Source organism: Parasteatoda tepidariorum, chromosome 6 (assembly GCF_982258835.1).
Source record: "Parasteatoda tepidariorum strain Cologne lab strain chromosome 6, Ptep-v5.0, whole genome shotgun sequence".
NCBI classification, from domain to species: Eukaryota; Metazoa; Arthropoda; class Arachnida; order Araneae; family Theridiidae; genus Parasteatoda; species Parasteatoda tepidariorum.
In genome coordinates this window covers 60107415-60123096 of record NC_141760.1, presented here as the reverse complement: position 1 = coordinate 60123096, position 15682 = coordinate 60107415, and the positions used below count along the sequence as shown (strand labels likewise).

Sequence of the window (15682 nt, the reverse complement as noted above, 5' to 3'; positions counted from 1 at the left end):
CACATAAATGTTAGAGGAATATAAAGTTTTCTATTTCAAAAATAGCTTCAAAATTGAAATTTTTCTTTCTTTTTAAATTACTGATTTTACTTGACTTTATTTTTGTGAGTGTCTAAATTTCAGGAGGGGCGAAACGCATCGTTTGCCCCGTCATCTAAATTTTAGAGGGGCCCTCTGCCTCCCCCTGGTTGGCACGCTACTGGGTCTGACGCAATCAACTACATGCAGCTGTGGCCTTTCCCCTTCTCTGCAAAGCCTGTTTGTTCTTTTAAGAAAGGGAAATATTTTGTGAAAAGGTGTTTTACCGTTTTTTACCCTTCCCTTTATGTTATAGTGGGTACGCAATTACAAAAAAGACAATTTTCATCAACTCTATCTTAACACAATTTCTTTCCTACACATATATAATTAGAGTGCTTTATTTTGAAAAAAAAAAAGTCTCTTCATATGGGGCCCCCTTGACCGTCGGGGCCCCGGGGCGGTGCCCCGGCTGCCCCGGCGTAGTTGCGGCCCTGCCTGTAATGTATTTTAATAAAAAATTTAATACTAAATTGCTTTTTATATCCATCTAATTTAACAGTAAAAAGCAGTGAAAACACTGTCCTGCTGCACTTTCAAATAATAATTGTTATGGCAGTTTCACTTTATTATCTTTTTGAATTATCACTGTATGTTTCTTAAAGATTTCAAAATGTTTTTGAGAAATCCTATTCAATAGATTTTTAGATACATTTTTATAATGATTACTTACCCTCTCAATAATTAGAATGACCTTATAAAATTTAAGTCAAGCTAAAAGAATGAAAAAGCATTGTCACAGTGTGGCCACTCAAATCAGGTTTCAAATTTCCCTGATTTTTCAGGTTTTCCAGGTGAAAATCTTAAAATTTCCAGGTTAACATGTTTTTTTTCCTCATAAAGTATAGGATGGGTACAAGAAAAATGTCAATATTACAAATTATTTTATTTAAAATGTAATTTTTTTATTGTTATCTAATCATCTTTGGATCAGGAAATAGAGTGCTAGCCAATGAGTGCCTCCCAATGAGGTGACCTGGTTTGAATCCCAGCGATGGCTGGTTGAAACGAATTCCACACACGGCTCGCAATGATGACATTGCTGATGTAAAATATCCTCAGTGGCAGACGGATCATTGATTGGAGTCCTCTTGCCTCCAGGCTGACCGTGGGAAGTTTTCATTGCAGGGCTGCCATTGGCGACTAAAAAGGCCACTAAAGCGACTATTTTCAAGCAATAGCAACTAGGGCGACTATTTTAGTAGAAATATGAGTAAAAACAACTAATTTGCAATGAGTTGCGTAAAATTGGCGACTTTTTTAAGCCAATTAGCAACTAAAATTAAGAATAACTTATTGAATTTCCCTCTTCTCCCACTTTTTTCCCCCCTCGCATTTTCATTTTATCCAAACTTTATTCTTCCTTACTGATATCAAAAGCAAGACAGATATGTTTAACCAATCAGACTAATGGATTTGGAATTCACACTGCGTGAATGCTCCTCCTGCTCATGTAATATCTCTGAGGATTACGTTTTTTTCCCCTCTTTTAATTTGAACGAAGTAGCAAAATAAAAAAAAAATTGTCTTTAATTATACAAAATGGGTAGTTAATTTTTTTAGAGCTATTTACAATAGAAAAAAGGTAATGGTGATATTCGTTTTGTCGAATTGTGATCGTAAATTTTTTGATAAACTTTAAATTTGGAAATGCTTCAGTTAGGAGAAATAAACAAAATAAAAACTTGATAGATGAATTAAATTGCAATATTTTTTTCTTGTTCAAATGTCTAAACTAAGCAGCTGCAAATTAGAGCAGAGAAAGGAAATTCGAGTTTCAAATTCACCTGTTCTGTATCAGATAAAAATAAAACTCCCTGTTTTTATGCGTAGTGTGACAGAATAAGGGTCCACAAGTAATTACAATTTTGGATCGGTTTGTTTTGATGTTCGGTTCGATTTGGAATGTTGAAGTTTGCAGGGACCGCAGACGTCATATTTTCCTTACTTTTTCCATTATTTCTGCACTCTTCCTTTCCCCCCCCCTGTTATATCCTTTTTTTTAAAAATCCTCTCATTTCTGCTATTCCTCTTTTAAAATGCATAGTGACAGCCAACAAAACGAAATAATGACTCAAGGTCAAGTATTGCAACTGCACTTGTTTTTCAATTCATTCATTTTGAATGGGGATGTGAGGAGCAGAACACGGTAGAACATGAATTCTTATTAGTACGTCAGCTTCTGTGTCTGCTTGCCAATTCATGTTTAACTCATGAAGCCAATTCATGAAGCTGCTGAAAAATTATGAGTAACAGAGAGAGAACATGAAATTGAATCGGTTAGAATTGATAAACTTGTTCATAAAAGGAAAACAATCTTAATTGATATCTATACTAAAACTAAACTCAGTGGCGCGACTGCCATAGAGGGCCAAGGCCTACTGTGCCCATCTCAGTTTTCTTGACCTTGGGCTCTGGGGTGCAGAAGCAGATGTTCCGGTTAGGTGGTCAGCCGAACGCAAAACTCCCAGTGTTTAGTTCCCAAGCATGCTTGGTACTCATTTATGGACCCTCATCTATACTAAAAGCCCCAAGAAAATGTTTAAAAAATAATAAATTTCACATTTTATACAACATTGTGTGTGTTTTTTCCCACTTTATTTTCAATCATAAAACTCTTAATTTTAATTTATTTGTACCTATATAATAATTTTCCTTTCATATTATTGTTGAAAATTATTTAAGTACTTTTAGAATGCTGATTTTGTTTATTACATACTAAATTTTTATTTTATAGTAAGGTTAAAAAAATTCATATATGAAAGTAAAGGTCATTTCTACTTCATTTTTTATAATGCCTAAACTTTTAGTCTCTAGCTTTTTTTTCAATATTTTTTTTAATTACAACTATTGTTTCTTATATGATATCTGAAGCCTTATGCCTCATAAAGAATAAAACTAAAAATAGATATTTTTAAAATGTTCAAAAGGTTTTCTACAGCAATTCCTTCAGCATTCCTCTATCTATATATTGTTGGTAAATTCACAAATAAATGTACATTTTTTATGAAATATGAGTATCTAACTGCATATTATTTGAATTTTATACTTTTATAGCACAAATAATTAAAGTTATGTTAGAGGAGGATATGATGTTGGCACCTATTTTATATATCTTAGAGACTATTTAGGAGACTTTTTTTCATATATGATGCAACTAAAGCTACTATTTTTCTTGTTTTCATCCAATGGCAGCCCCGTCATTGTTTTCCTCTCCATGTAACACAAATGCGAGTTAGTTCTATCGAACAAATCCTCCATAAAGGAAATTTTCTCCTAATACTGGATCTAGGAGTTCCCTCTTCTTCTGGATTAGGTTTAAAACCACAAGGCCACTGAGTTGAACATTAGTAGTCATAAAATCAAAAATTGGGACAGCTGTTCAAGGACGGTGAAATATATCATCGTGAAAAAATAAGTAGACTAAATTTATTTTAATAACTTTAGCAAGATTTTGTTTTTTATTTTTTGAATTTTTAATGTTTTAGTGCAACATTAAATTTTAAAAAATTAAGATAGATGTGGTGAAAATAATATGTTTAGCTTATGGAATGTATTTTTTTATTGAATAAAAATAGTACAGTGTGTTTCTTAAGTGATTTTTGCACATAGTGTACCAAATAGAAAATACAGGAAGACCAAAAAAGCTTTGGATAAGTATTAATATATTTTCATTGAGAAGGAAATAATTCCAGGCCATTATACATCAATAATCTTTGTATTTATTTACATTTCAATATAAAGCCATTTTATACTGTATTTTATCTAAACAATGTTCTTTATAAAATTCATTGATCACATTTTCTTAAAACCAATATCTAAATTCAAATGTTTTAATAATGTTGTTTGTTTTGAATTAGCATTATTATTTTGAGAGACATTCAGTATTCAAAAATAAATGTTGTAAAAGAAAAATTGTCAAATTTCTTGTTGCATTCTCTAACGAGAAAAACAAATCAATATTTAAGCGTTATATATTGTGATGTTAATAGGTAAGCCTAATGATATGTCAAATTATCTATGTGTGAAATGATATAATGCAAAACCTTACATATTAATGTTTGTATTATAAAAATCTACAGTAATGCACAATTCCAAGTTGTCTATTACTTTAATTAGAATGTTAAAAAAATATTAAGATTTTCCTTATCACATTTTCATAAAATTTTAGATATTGAGGTTTGATTCTATTTTATCTGCACTCGCAACTAAAAAATGGATGCTTTTCATCGTTATGTAATTTCTTTCAATTTTAAAAAGACTTTTTAACAGTTGAAAAAATTTAAAATTTAATCATTGCTTTCAAATTGTTATATATTGTATTATGATATTAAGCTTTTTTTTCTTTGTATAGCTTTAATATTAGGTCCCGAAAATCACAAAAGCTGTATTGTTGGAATTCAAGCAGTATTCAAGTAATTTGCTTTAATATATATTATATAAATACAGTCCATTAATTAAATTACTTAAGTAATACATAACTTAAACATTTGAAATATTTATTAGAGTTTCTTTTTAGTCAAACAGAAGTGAATTGGAAATCCTCTAGTTCTGTAAAAACAAGTAAGTTTATAACACTATTGCTCTTTTATTTTTCATGAATTCAACAATTTACTAAAATGAACTTTATTATTTTTGATCATATGCCTAAAATTTAGTTCCATTTTCCTATAATGGAAGTGTTGATTAGGCATTTTTTTAAAAAATAAAATTGTTCTTAAACTTTTTAATGTTAAATTAATCTTCCTGTGTAAAATTAATTATAATTTCTTTTATATTTTTTCTGTCCTTTACTTTCACTAAAGAGTAGACAATTTTTTCAAAAGTTTTCTTCACTACCTATCATTTGTTACAATACTAGATGCAATTATGAGTGTATAGGTTTGTTAATTACTTAAATTTTATTGGGCAGCATTGCTCAGGGCAAGTTTTTTTTTGTGAAGAATAGTACCTGCAATTAGAAAACTCAACACTTATTTACTATAGAATGCGACGTTTAGAATTTATTAATATTTCAATGCACCATTGAGAAAATGATTAAATTCACATTTTCATGGTTTTCTTTTCTTTTCTTCATTATTGCTTACGCTGAAAGAGGTACAATAATTTACAAACTTTTTTCAAATGTTTTTAAGTGCAAATGAACTGAATTAAGTGCACTGAAAAATCAAAAGTTTTTTCAGTGCAAATGCTTTTTAATTTAGAGGCAATGCTACTTTTTTATGACATATTAATTCAGAAAATTTTTTCTACAATATTCTCAGAAAGCGTTTGCATTTTCTCAATCAATTTTGTTTTAATATCTTTTATGAATTCAATTATTAATTAACAGAAAACTATATTTATGTTCATGAATTACAGGTTATGCTAAAAATTTTCATGTGCTTACTCTAGAAGATATGGGTATCATTAATGTTTGGGTAGTAATCGAAGTTCTTAAACCTGATATATCTGGGACTGAAACTGATCTTGGATTGGCACCTGGAGGTAAATACAGGCTTGTTAGAAGCTCTAGTATAGATCTACACGATCTTCCATCCTTGTAAGTATATGTTTTAGTATCCTTTCATATTATTCAATGATTAGGTTGTGTTTATAAAAAAATAAAAGTCTATAGATGGAAAATAAAAGTATCTTAGACTTTGCTCAAAGATTTTACACCTCAACGGTTATTGTAAGCAGGTTTATACAGTAATTTTCTAAGAGAAAACATTTTTTGTCTGATCTATAATTATAGTCTGTATTAGAAGGTATTCATTTTAATTTAACATAAAGTGTACTAAGTTTTATATTTAAATTCCTTTATGGAAATGTGTGTCCTTTTTAAAACGGAAAACAAAATACAGGGTGACAAGAAATGACTTGGACAGAAATTAAAACCAAAGATTTATATAGCAAAACTTGCCTATGCTTTCTTTTATAAATAGGTAGATTATCTAAATAACATCTTCTGATATGAATCTGCTCCAACCCACAGAGCTGAAGACACTAAAAATGGAAGAATGTGTATTTTCTTGTTTGTTTGTTTTTTTTACAGCAGAAGAAAATTCATTTACCTGACAGAATTTTTTCGTATGGTTCATTTTGGAGACTAGGTTTCTTAATCAACTTCTTAAGTCTTTGGCATCCGTAAAAATAATCTTTGTCAAGTAATGAGATGAGATATCAATAGATGCGTTGCAACCCATATTGGAAAACTTTTAGAGACATTTTTAATTCTATATTAGGTCCAAAGTTGATAATTTTGAAAATTTACAATAATGTCACAAAAAGTAATCTTTGCGTGTTCATTTGAAAATTTGGTGGTGATATTTTAATAAAGCATTAAAATTATAGCTGTAATTTTAATACTTTTTAAAACATTACTATTAAAATTATTAAACATCCCTTGTTATCTTGAAAGACGCCCGGTGGCTGAGTGGTAGTGCTTTGCTCTCCCATGCCACAGGTCCTGGGTTTGATCCTCAGACCGGGCACGGTTGACTCAGCCTTTCATCCCTTCAGAGGGTCCATAAATGAGTACCAAGCATGCTTGGAAACTAAACACTGGGGGTTCCGCGTTTGGCTGATCACCTGACCGGAACATATTTTCCTGCACCCCAGTGCCCCCAAGGTCAAGAAAACTGAGATGGGCACAGTATGCCTTGGCCCCTTCTATGGGCTGTCGCGCCACTACCTTGAAATAAATTTAAAAAATTCTAGTAATTTTTTAGTTGCTGGAAATTTTTCAAAAATTATTCTAATTAAATAATGAATATTCTGCCAATAAAATATTCAAAAAATTATTGATTTTTAAGATATGTTTGTTTTGTTATTGCTGATATGTTTTATAGTTTTAATAATAAAAATACGTTATGCATCTTTTAAAAAATTTAATTAATGTATTAATTTTTAAGTTGAAGTTTTATTATCTTTAAATTATTATTATCAAATGCTCCATATCTATGCTGAAATTTACTGAGTACCGTGTGATTTCTTTGAAAAAACATGTTTATTACCAATGCAGTTCACACAACTTCATATTTTGCCAACTTCTAATCAATCGTTTCTTTTTATTTTCAATCACTTATTAGTAAAAAATGTTTGCTTGTATTAAATTTTTTTATCCATAAAGTTGAAATTTGAAAAAACATTTTTATCTATGATATATCTAAGAACAATGATTTATTTAATGTGAAATTGTCAACATTTTAGCTTGTACACTTCGCACAAGAGTTACATACACTTTTCTTTTATAATTGATTTGACAATATTTTCTTTCAAATAAAATATATGCTGAATATTAAATCTGCAAATGAGATTTTTTAGTTTTTGTAAACTCAAAGCAATTGCAATATTATATTCTCTCTACATGCTGATTGAATTATTTTAAGTTTACTTCTAATTATCTTCAATCTGTCATATATATACTATTTATATTATACTTTGTTAATTTTTTTTTATTAACATTTCTGGATTTTTAGACAAATGGAACACAAAATAAGTATGAGGACTTTTGATTTCCGACTCATACCTCAAGATTCAAGTCGAATGCTTGTCATAACTGATGTGGTAAATATTAAAGTTTTCCTTTGTTGCTTTAACAGCAGGGCTAAAGAGAATAGAAGGGCTAGTTCACTCCGCTCTTAGAGCTGAAGCTACGATTTCCCTCCTCATGACGTCACTGTGTCCACAGATCTCGGAGATCGCAAGCAAAGATATTATGATAACTTTGCATCTTTCTCTTTGTAAAAATAAGTTAAACTTTTTCTGGTTATTAGCCTTCAAACTTTACGTAATTAACACATTATTTCCGTTCATAAACATAGTTCAAAAAAAACTTTCTTGGTTATTATATTAAAAAAAAATACCATTTTAAACTTATAAAAATGTTTTGCTAGTTGGTGAAAATGACACGATAAATACTTTATTTTAAAAAGTTCAGTTTTAACTTTAACTATTAAGAAAAATGAAGGCATATATCGACACTTTTTTAATCTACATATTCTTTTATAACGATAAGTTACGTAAAATTTAGAATCCCTGATTTTAAAATATGTCGTTAATAGCAATTTGTTCATACTTTATCATTAGGAAACATCAACCTTAAACGCCAATTACTGAAGCAAAATAATAATTTAGGTTCATAATGACATTAGAAATTTTACAATTGTTTATAGACATTTAAATTTACGATGATATAATTTATAGATATTTAAATTGAAGAGAATATAATTTAAAAAAAAAAATCATAAATATTTAGAATAACTACATTAAAAAATATGTTATGAAATTAGGAGAATTTCAACTATATACTATATATTTTATTTATACTTTTTATTTACATTTTAATTTTCTTTGACTTTATCCATCTTTTAATTCTTTTCACCTGTTATGAAGTAACGAGGCGGTTTCTATTTAGATAATGAATTTTTATAAAAGTTCTTTACGACAGAATAAGCGTATTGCAGTTTTATATTAACTGTGTCATTTCGGAATCCATTCTTTACATAGTTGTTCACTTACTTTAGGGAACACGCGAAAAATTATACTTTTTCCTTTTGTTTTTGTATCAGAATTTTTGCAAGTTGCAATCGCGCAAACTGGCATTTCGATAATAGTTTTAAATTCTTGTAAATTCACTGCAAAAACTGAGGAAAGTCATTATAGAAAATAACAAATGTCTTAGAATATCTCGCAAAAAGAAATGATCCAATATTAGTTACAGCTAGTAAGGCCAAACGCTCCGTTTCTGAAGTAAAAGTGCGAGCTTTGCGCCAAAGTGACGTCACTAGAGTAACGTCGGAGGATCGGCGCGGCGAGAGATACTTCAAAGGAGTGAACCAGCCCTTCTATTCTCTTTAGCCCTGTTTAACAGAGTCTTTTTTTGTTCTTCTAGTACTTCATTTTCTAGAATTTAGTCCTCTTTTTATTAAAAGTTTAATTATGAGAAATATTAAAGAAAACACAAAAGAAATTTGTCTAAATATTTATATATTTTTATGTTATATTTATATATAAATATTTGGTCAATTCTTTAATACTTCTTATTTTTATGAAAAAAATAATAACAAAATAATTCAGTCATCAAACGTTTTCCACATTTCCTTTAAGTTTTAACATTTCTATTATTGTATATCAGGAAGAGTAAAGATTTTATTTATGATTTAAAACTTATTTTTTATAAAACCACTGTTACACATTATAAAGAAGAATTTTTAATTTACTATTTCTTAAAACTTTTAAATTTATAAATACAGCCTTATAACTTATAATTTTTAATAACTTTTTCTGTTTATTTAACTAATAACAGTTTCAAAACAATTATTAATTGTTATTAAAGAGTTTGCTTTATTTCAGGGATTAGTATTGCATGTAACTCGCCATAGTGGAACTGTTGAGCCTCGATTTTATTCAAATGAGTTAGGTAAACATGTACATTTCCTGAAAAAATTATTCAATAGAATTTTAAAGTATTAACTTCTCTGCTAAATGTGTGCTTTTTTTGTTTCTTGATTTGTAGATTTCACATATGAAGTTCGCTGCATTGATTGTTCACCACATAACAAAGATTTATTTCTTGTAAGTAATATGTTAAAATTTATTACAATCTTTTTTTATTTTATTATTAATAATTATTTATTATTGCAGAAACAAAAAATTAAGAAGTATTAAACCCAACAAGAAATGCTAGATGAAATGATTTAAAAAAATTTAACTGCTATACTTGACTGTTTCATTGAGGTTTCTAAGACCAGTTATTTTTTAATAAAAATGTGGTGAGGAAGAATAAATACAAAATATACAAACAAAGTTATAAAAAAATTTCCTATTTATTAAAAAAAAGCTAAATCTTAAAATTTACTTTTTTTCACTTTATGGTTAAAGGATAAACATTAAAAAAGTTTTGAAGAACACTCAATGCATCTTGTGCTATTATCTAATTCAGTTTATATATATATATTATAATATTATATTATATATATATTATTAATATAATATAAATATATATATATATATTAGCAATTGGGTAGACAGTTAAAGTAAAATTTTAATATTTGAAGGTAATTTTTTATGTTTATTAATGATCTTACTTTTCATTATAATGAATGAAAAACAAATATGGTTTTTACATTGTAAGAAAATTTTTTCTGCATGTTAACATTTAATTGTGAATAAAAATAAATGTATGATTTTTTTCCCTAAGAAATATTTATAGCTTAATCTGTGTGTAATGGCAAATTATCTATTAATATAGGTTGGGTGCAATGATGGCAGCATCAAGTTATATAACTTGAAAATAGGTTTGTAAGATTTCATTTTAACTTCATTATCATTTTTAACAATACCTTTAAAATTTTATTTTTAATAATTTCTGTTTTGTGCTTCCACTTCTTTAAAGAATTTTGTGATATTTTTTTAAAAATTTCTTGATCAAAGTTTGCAATAATTTATAGATAATTAATATTCAAAACTAGAAGAAAGAAACTTGCATGAATAACATGAATGGATCCAAAAAAAATGATAAATAAGTAGAATAATCACAAGGGTAATAAAAAAAATTATTTATAGTTTACAAAAAATAGAATACAGGAAAAATAGAATACTTGCTGAATACTTTTGGACGCCAGGCATTTATTGGAGTTAAGGACCAATTTGTTCAACCTACCTCAATCGAAATCATATCCTAGCCTGTTGAGTCAATTTTTACAGAACTACCTGTGGAAAAACTTGTTCCAAATAAACTTTCATTTGATACTCTAAACAGGAAAAAGTCACTGAATGCCAAATATGGGCGGTATGAGAGGCTGAAGACTCACCACTTGAGGTTTAGCAGCATTGCTCGAACTTCACACGCATGGAACCTGGCATACAAGAGGGTAACATTCACACTCATTGTGTCAGGGTGCTTCTCTTTTACCAGCTCCGACGTATGTTTTGAGTAACACTCCCTATTCTCACAACTCTTACTAGATAACTAGAACCATTTGTCTTCACTCTGGGGAAATATAGCTTTCACCATTAATTATTTTTAAATGCTATTGCTTGTAGGTTTTTTTTTTATTTTTTGAATTCATCCTCATATTGAATAAATATTTTCAATTTCGTATTTAGATTTGTCATAGAAAGTTGTGTATCGAAGTTCATAGCTTACGATGTGGATTTTTTGTTGCAAAATCTTTTAGATGCCAAAATATAACACCTATTTAAATTAGAAAATTTCGTATATGCATAGGTATATTATTTTTTTAACCTCAGAAAAAAAAATTAGTAACTTCTACTTTTTCAATTTGTTTCTTAAAATTAAATATTTCACTCATGTTCAAAGAACTATGCTAAAGGGGAGGGTATAAATTTAATCATCACTCAATATCTCTAAATTTTACTAGTATAAATTTACTATATAATTATTTTTTTTTTAGTTATTACTAATTTTTTTCAAATATGTTCATTGGCAACATAGTAAAAATCATATATCAAACGTCTATGATCACTTTTAAAATCTTACATGTTAAATTCCGTCTATTTCCTTCTAAAAATATGCCTGTTATGAAAATATATAACAATTAGGAAAATATTTTAAATGTTAAATCTGTTTTAAATAATTGTTTGATGCTTTTTTTTTCTTTAATTAATAGTTCGACCCTTAATGGAATTCCTATGCAGTGAAAAAGGAGAATCTGTCAATCTCCTACAATGGTCCACCGTACAGCCTACAGTATTTTATATTCTTAGTTCTTTTTCCTTTATACATTTTTGGGATTTGATGCAAGATTCTTTACACCCAGTTCAAAGTTATCACTTTCAGGATAGCAAGTAAATAATATATATTTTTTTCTAGCTTTTTATAATGAGCTATAACTTTTATTTAAAAGCATGGCACCATTTGGGGGAAATGGTGGGTATATGTCCCCCTAAATAATTAGAAATCTTTAAAAGCCCCCCCCCCCGTCCAATATTTCAGACAAAAATAAAATTTTTGTGAATGATCATCAATTTATATTCCTTAAAGTTAAAAACAAGAAAAAGATAAAATAATTAATGTTTTTACAGGTATTTAGCACATTTAAGAACTTTTTTTTTCTTATGTGTGAAATTTAGAAACTATTACGACTCTGTAGTTTAATTTCGTCTCCTGAAAAATTGGCCCTCTGTGTAATGCTCATGTTCAAAAGTAAAGAAATTTTTAAATATTTTTCATAAAGGATTTGCTCGCCTTTAGAATGTATTAACTCAGAAGGGGTAAATTAAACAGAAAAAAGAACCATCTCTACATATTTGGAAAAAGTATTTATGAAAGAGAATATGAATATATATTTTTAAAAGAAAGTGTAAACCCTTCCTTCTCGCTCTCCGCAAAGTAATGAGATGCAGTTGCACCCTCTATTTCTTGTGCCACCATGATATTTCCTGGCTGGAGTGTTCAAAACTAATGAGCCAACAAGATTAAAACAATCTATTTCTTATGCCCAAAATCATGTTAATTTCTCTACCTTTACACTAAATAGCAGTACCAGATTATTTGTAATATGTTAGTTTACTTTAAACAAAATGTCAGTACTCGTCAAGCATTTATATTTGTGATATATTTTTAATAATCTTAACTCAGTTACTTAGTTAGGCTCTTTGTGAATATATGTGGTTTGCATTCTGTGCATTTTTTGATATTTGATAGCATTATGGAGTTAGAGTCAAAAGGTGAATTCATTAAAATTTAATTTTTATTTCAAGCTAAAAATTTACTCAAAAATAAAAAAATGAATACATAGATTTTACATGCACTTAGTTCAGCATAGTTTTCTTGAATAAAAAAATAGGCACTTCTATAACCGTTTTCTTCAAAATTCTACAATCATTAAGATTAAGTGTTTAAGTTTATGTATGAATCCCCCCCCCCCCCCTCAAAATGCAATCTTTTTCTCAAAATTAATTGCCACGCTTTTAAAATCTTTTGCGTGTATTTTTGTTTCAACATGAAACATTTTCCAGTGCTGTCATAGAGATAATAGGGCTATTTGTTTGTTTTTTTTAATAATAGCTTCCAGTTTTTGTAATGCTGTAATTTATATCACAATTAGAAATTACCTATTCTTACTTGCCTAATATAATTTTAAAATGGTACTATATTTATATAATTATTTCTGTGTCTACAGTAAAGAAAATTGCTTAAACATTTTTTGAATATTATAATTTATTTTTAGAGTTACTTGGTTTGTTTTACAAGCAGTAGAGAAAAAATCTACAGATTCTGCGACTGAAAAAATTTCAAACTTAGTAAGTTTAATTTAAGTATTTACTTTTCAGTCTTAGTTGTATTAGTGATTGTTAGATTTTTTTTTTGTGAAAAAGCAACCTTGAGTTTGTTTAAAACCTAATCTATAAAGGATTTATAAAGTGTAAAAACAATAGTGGTGAAAAAAAAGAGGGATTAACTAAAAACTACAGAGCTTGGCAGCAAAGCACTTTGAGATGGCTAGTAATAGAAAAAAAAATTCCAATATTATTATTATTTTAACTAAATTTTGATTAAAACGCTGACGAAATGTAAATTTAAACAGAAAATTAATATTTGGCCATCCAAACTATAATCATTTCAAGTGCGTAGAGTAGGATGGAACATGAGAAATTTTATTGACATGAGGGAAATATTTTTTTTACTGAATCTTTCATGGCTTCCTCTAAAAAGGTACCAAAAAAAGGTAAAAGATTGTATAAAACTAATATTTAGAAAGATTCAGCTCAATAAAATAATATTTAGACCCCATCTAAGCTTAAAAAAAAGTTGAGAAAGAAAACTTAATTTTCCTCAAAAAATTTAAATGCAGGTGCCATTTAGTAGTGGTTGTAGAAACACAAATTTGGACTCACTTTATTGATAATGTATCTGACTTTAAATTTATAACTTCTTAGTAAAATGAATGAAGCAAAAAATACAATGGTTTTTCTATAATCCTCATTGTGAAATCAAGTTTTTAGAGAGTGGCGAAAAAAAAATATTTTGTTAACTACTCTATAATGGCAAACAAGATAGGTACTAATGATTTTGATACTTTACTGGTAAAAAATATATGAGATTGACGAATATAGAAATGAATAAATATTTTAAATAAAGAAAGAAATACATTCATAAATAAAGAAATGAATAATGAATTTTAAAGTTGAACATTGATTGTTTTAAAATATTAAAAAAAATAATAATACAGTGAAACCTCCAAGAAAGACCACCTCATTGTAGCGACATCCTCTTTTTACGACCACTTTTGGAAAGCACACAGATTTCGACCATAGACTTATTGTTTTTGACCATCAAAACCCCTTCCAGCGATCGGACAAACCTCCAAACCAAATACAGAAAATATCAAATAAGGTAATAATAATCTTGTCTCAGTCAGAATGCACTAAAGATAATGCTATTAAAATACATATTTTAGAACTGGAAGTTAAATTAGAAAAAAAGTTATTTTAGAAAAAACTGAGCATCTCAAACAAACAAACCTCTTCTCATTTTTTAAAGTTAACTAATTTTTATGATATAAAATTAAATGCAAACTTAAACAAAAAACATAATTTTTTATTTTAAATTTGCAGTTCTATCATGCATAATTGGTAAATTTATTTTCACACATAATTATATCAGTAAAGGTTATTTTTATTGACGCTTAATTTTTTTCATCAATTCGGTTTTTATGATGTGAACACAGGGGACATTTCGCATCAGAAAAATGAGAAGGAGTAAAATTAAAATTGCTAGCAAAAAATCATGTACCTTCAATATTTTAAAGTCAATGAAGATAACCCTTAAGAACGACCAACCTCGACCCTTAAGAACGACTATTTTACTGTGGAACTGAAGGAGTTCGCTCCCGAGAGGTTTCACTGTACTATGATCCAATATCTATTTTAATTTATTACACATTTACATTAGCCTAATTTAGATGAGTGAAAGAAATTTTATTATTTATTTATTTTTTATTATTTAAATTGTTTATTTATTTTTCATAATTGATAAATTCCTTGCTTTATACAAAAAATTTCTCACTTTAAATGAAAAAAATAAAGTATGCATATTTAAAAAAAAAATAATAATAAAAAAATTAAATTGTTTCAGTTACAAGTGTAATTTAAAACCAGAAAGTATACACTATTTTGTTTGTGACCCATCAAATAATGGTTAGCAATCAATCATCAGCAAATTGCCATTTGAGGAAAAAGTTTGCATAGTTCATTCTAAATTAAGTGCCCATATAAATTGGAAACAAAGGGGTGCAGGAAGGCTCACAATTCAAAAAATTTTAATTTGAGGGGAAAGAGAAAACAAAGATACTTACTATGGAGTATAGATGTGAAGTAAAGTGAGAGTGAAACTTACTGAAAGTTATACATTACATAATTAAACAACAACACCCAATCACAAAAATAACACTCTTCAAATACACATATTTTGAGACATTTTCTTCTCTATGTAATAAGCCAGTTATTTACATTCAATGGGAAATAACTGTATATGGGAGAAATTCAACTTTCTCATATGCTAGAAGGGTTAAAATTTTTGCTTACTAATTATGCTAATTAATTTTTCCTGTTTGACATAAGTTTTAATTTTACTGATGTATATGCAGTTTTA

At 28.1% G+C, this 15682-nt stretch overlaps 1 protein-coding gene across 2 annotated transcripts in view; it reads left to right on the top strand.

Annotated features, from left to right (window-relative positions):
• Positions 1-15682, top strand: part of LOC107440556 (cytoplasmic dynein 2 intermediate chain 1) — a 37569-nt gene that overhangs the window by 21489 nt on the left and 398 nt on the right. Inside the window, exons 15-23 of one of the 2 annotated variants that reach the window (XM_087165932.1) lie at positions 4433-4493; positions 4598-4641; positions 5440-5620; positions 7542-7629; positions 9418-9484; positions 9581-9639; positions 10316-10361; positions 11697-11874; positions 13260-13332. In XM_087165932.1, coding sequence (XP_087022058.1) covers positions 4433-4493; positions 4598-4641; positions 5440-5620; positions 7542-7629; positions 9418-9484; positions 9581-9639; positions 10316-10361; positions 11697-11874; positions 13260-13332 — 797 coding nt within the window. The remainder of the gene's footprint in view (positions 1-4432; positions 4494-4597; positions 4642-5439; positions 5621-7541; positions 7630-9417; positions 9485-9580; positions 9640-10315; positions 10362-11696; positions 11875-13259; positions 13333-15682) is intronic. The other variant, XM_087165933.1, reaches the window with a different exon arrangement.